Source organism: Trichoderma virens (genome assembly GCF_000170995.1).
Source record: "Trichoderma virens Gv29-8 chromosome Unknown TRIVIscaffold_8, whole genome shotgun sequence".
In the NCBI taxonomy this organism is placed as follows: domain Eukaryota; kingdom Fungi; phylum Ascomycota; class Sordariomycetes; order Hypocreales; family Hypocreaceae; genus Trichoderma; species Trichoderma virens.
In genome coordinates, this window is record NW_014013741.1 from 2,177 (window position 1) to 6,104 (window position 3,928).

Sequence of the window (3,928 nt, forward strand, 5' to 3'; positions counted from 1 at the left end):
TAGTGTCGTCGAGGCTGACCCGAATGCTCGCCGCGGCCATTACTCCCTGCTGGACGCTGTCATGCTGGCAGCCAAGGCGTATCTGCCCGACCCTTTTGTCTTTCAGTACCCCTCATTTCACTTATATCTGTATGAGGATAGGCACTGGGGGTTACCCTGCTGGCTGAGGGAAGGGGCAGGCATACGGTGGCAAAGGCGATCTGCGAAGAAGTTCAGCAGCAGCTGGCTTTCCCAAAGGGGCGCTTAAGCGAGCTGAAAGATATTGAAAACACAGCGCTCTTAGTTCTCACCTTTTCCTTCCCGTTGCACAACATGTTTTCTATTTATCAACTATATGATACTTGTACTTTCTGATATATCTGACGTACTGCACGGCGTCTCTTTCTACTTCATGAACGACGAAAACCAAGCATGGAGGATGATCGGGCTTGCTGCACGCCTGTATATCGAGCTCGGTTTACGTCAAGCAAACTCCCTACAATGAATCCATCCTAACTCCAAGATTGCTGCGAGAGGGCTTACACTTTTCTGGGATATTTATATCCTTGACCGATGCTTTAGCCTCAGCACGGGCAGGCCATTTGCAATACAGGACATAGATACATGTATTGATCCAGCGTTATCGAAACCAGTTAGCAGCCTTCAAATGCTATCGTAGTCTTACATCACTTGTGTCTCCGAGTGCTGCTGTTCTCTTTGTGCCTATGATGTATTGCATCTCACGTCACTGACCATCAAAAGGACGAGCTATCACCGTATGTCCGCAGCATGATTGCCTTTGCAAGTATTGGATCTCGTACATGGGCCTCATGCGTCCGTTCCGAAGGCAACGGCTTACACGACGAGCGGGAAGAAATTGCCAGCCTATGTTTTTCAAATCCAACAGTGGAGCAACGCGCTCCCCCCTTCTTTGAGGCTATTCGACCACCAAACTTCTTCCCTTGAGGACATAAACATGGTCGCAGCTCTCACCATACCTCTTGACTATGTTGCAATAGGAGGTCAGTCCTTATTCATTCCCGCGCTGCTCTATCTCCGCGTCAATGAGCTTCGTATTTTAATCCACAGACCTGCACTTCATTCATCCGCTTCAATCCAGAAGAACCCTCTGAGTGTGCGCATTGCCATCAACGTTGCGCGGCGTTCGGTCAACGTGTTATTGTATCTTTGTCGCCTGCGAGCTCTTCATTCCATGCACCACGTCTGGGCGACCCATTTCCTAACTTCCTCGCTTACCGTTGTTGCTCTTGGCAGTCTCCCACGCACAGAAAGATTTTGATTACAAAGTCCGTGATCAGTTACTCTCCGTTCTTAGTTTGCTGGAAGATCTCAGCACGACGACTAGCCACTCAAAGATCCTCTGGTGTGCCGTCCGAAGTTATCGATGTCGGGTGAGGAGACTGGGTCAAAAGTTCCAAGACAAGATAATTAGCAACGAGCAGGCAGCATCCGTAAAGGATGCATTCTTAACGCCAACGCAAGATACGGAAGGATCTGCTACAGGTTGTAGGAGGGAGGGGGTTCCAGTATTTGATTGGAATACCACGCCGGGTCAGGCTTTGCCTAAAGAATGGTGCAGCGAATTGCAAGAAATGAGAGGACAATTACTTCCAGAGTTTGATTTCATGTAAAGGATATGGGAAGTAGGCACTAAAATCGATGGAAATCAGATTCCAAAAGATCATCAATTCAACCAGCTACAACGTAGAATCTCTACATAATTCTCTCTTGACCATCAATAATCTCTTCCTGCATTGTGAGACCCCGAGGCTAGGCGTAAATCATTAGTTCCCTAAGGTTATCGTAGCGAAGAGTAACACTAGCTTGACTTACAGTTAGTCGACAAAAGTGCCAATACGCTCCACAGTACACCAACATTTGCCTAACAAAGTCTATAAGTAACACTCCCTTATATCTCATAAATTAATAACGGTTTTTATCTCAAAGTAATAATATAAGCTAATTATATATTATGTTTTATTATACTAATAGTTATATTATATTATCTTTTATATAAAATTACTAAATACTTTATATAAAGTATTGTTACAGATAGTTGCAGTAATATTTATAATGCATTTATACTATAACTTTATTATAACCCGTTTATAATATAATTAATAAACACTATATATTTTAAAAGTTAAATTATATAATAAAAAAATTAAAAACATTATATTAAAATTCTATTATTAAATTATAAACAAGTTGTTTAATACCTTTTATATATACTTTTTTTCAATATTATTAAAGGTTGTGTTTTACAGGCTATTATAGAGTGTATATTACGGCCTAAACTAATGAAGTATGTACTACAGTAAAACTATAGGTAAGCGTAATTAATAAAAGCCTAGCCCTCTCTCTCTTACGTAAGTACATACTGTAAAGATTATAAAAATAGCTTTATTTTTATAAATATAATAATATATATTTAAGTAAAAATAAAAGAATAATTAAATATATAAGTTTACTTTATTATAATTATTTAAATAGTTTAAATAGCTAATTATTAATAAAATATTAAAACTAAATATAAATTTAACCTTTTATTTTACTTTTATATATTTATAATTATAACTGCTTAAAAGCTATTTTTTATTTTTTTTATTAATATAAATCTATAACCTAAGTTTATTACTTTAAGAACCCTTACCCTATATTAAAAATAAAAATTAAAACATTATATATTAATAATTTTTATTTAAAAAAATATTAATTATTTTTTAAGTAAAAAAACTATTATACTTAGATCTTTATTTAGTAATACCTTAACTATTAACTTTAATATATTTAAATTTAATAAAAAAAAAATATTATTATAAAGAATACCTTAGACTAAGGAAATTTAATTAAAGATTAAATTATAATAGTCTTTTAAAATATATTTTAATTTAATAAAACTTTTATTAAAAAGGCTATTAAAAATAAAAAATAATTAATTAAAAAAAATATTAGAATTTTTATTAAATAATAGCTATTGCTTATATATAACGGAAGTGTTAAAAAACTTAGGGAATATTTAATTTAATTTAAAGCTTATTTTAAAGATTTTAAAAATATTTTTAATATTTTTAAAAAAAAAGTTTATTTTATAGTATTTTAATTTAAGGGATATATACTATAATAGTTCCAATTTATCTTAAATAACTATTTAAATAACTAAAATAAAGTTATTAATAATAAAATTAAAAAAATCTTTAATAATTATAAAAAATATATAAAAAAATTAAAAAAAGCTTTTAAAAATATTAAAGAAATTTATATAGTTAAAAACTAATTTATTAATATATATTAAAAAAGAAAATACTTAAATTATATAATAAACTTTAAAAATATTTTTATTAAAGTTAACTAAAAAAAATTAACTTTTATTAAATAATTTTATAATAAATTTAAACTAAAGTTTAAAAAAAAATATATAACTTTAATTAAATTATATATAACTTTATATTATTTATAAATAAATATATTAAAGTTAATAACTTACTTTATAAATTAAAAATAAATATCTTTAAGAAAGTATATAAAAAAAATAAATATTAAATAAATTAAAGTAAAAAATAATAAAATTATATTATTAAAAATAATAATAATAAATTAAAAAAAATAGACTTTAATATTATATAAAAAAAAAAGATTTTAAATATTATAATTATAGTAAATTAAAGTATATAATTAAAAATTATAAAACTTTAAAAAAAAATAAAAAAAAAAATAAAATCCCTAAACTTAAGAAAGAAATTTATTTTATAAAAGAAGGAAGCTAAATAATAATACTTTTATAATAAGTAAATAGCCTTATTTATAAAAATTTTAACTTTAAATTAAAAGGTATTATTTTAAATATAGAAATATTTAAGGAAAATAATATTTAAAAGAATAATTATAAAGGGAATTTATAAAATTATAAAATACCCCCAGCCCTTTA

At 29.3% G+C, this 3,928-nt stretch overlaps 1 protein-coding gene across 1 annotated transcript; it reads left to right on the forward strand.

The window, feature by feature from the left end:
* Positions 1-955: 955 nt before the first annotated feature.
* TRIVIDRAFT_222434 (uncharacterized protein) lies at positions 956-1,279 on the forward strand (the record flags this gene model as incomplete). The annotated part of the gene is made up of 1 exon (XM_014100845.1): positions 956-1,279. The coding sequence occupies one exon, from the start codon at positions 956-958 to the stop codon at positions 1,277-1,279; it is 324 nt and encodes a 107-aa protein (XP_013956320.1).
* Between the last annotated feature and the right edge of the window lie 2,649 nt (positions 1,280-3,928).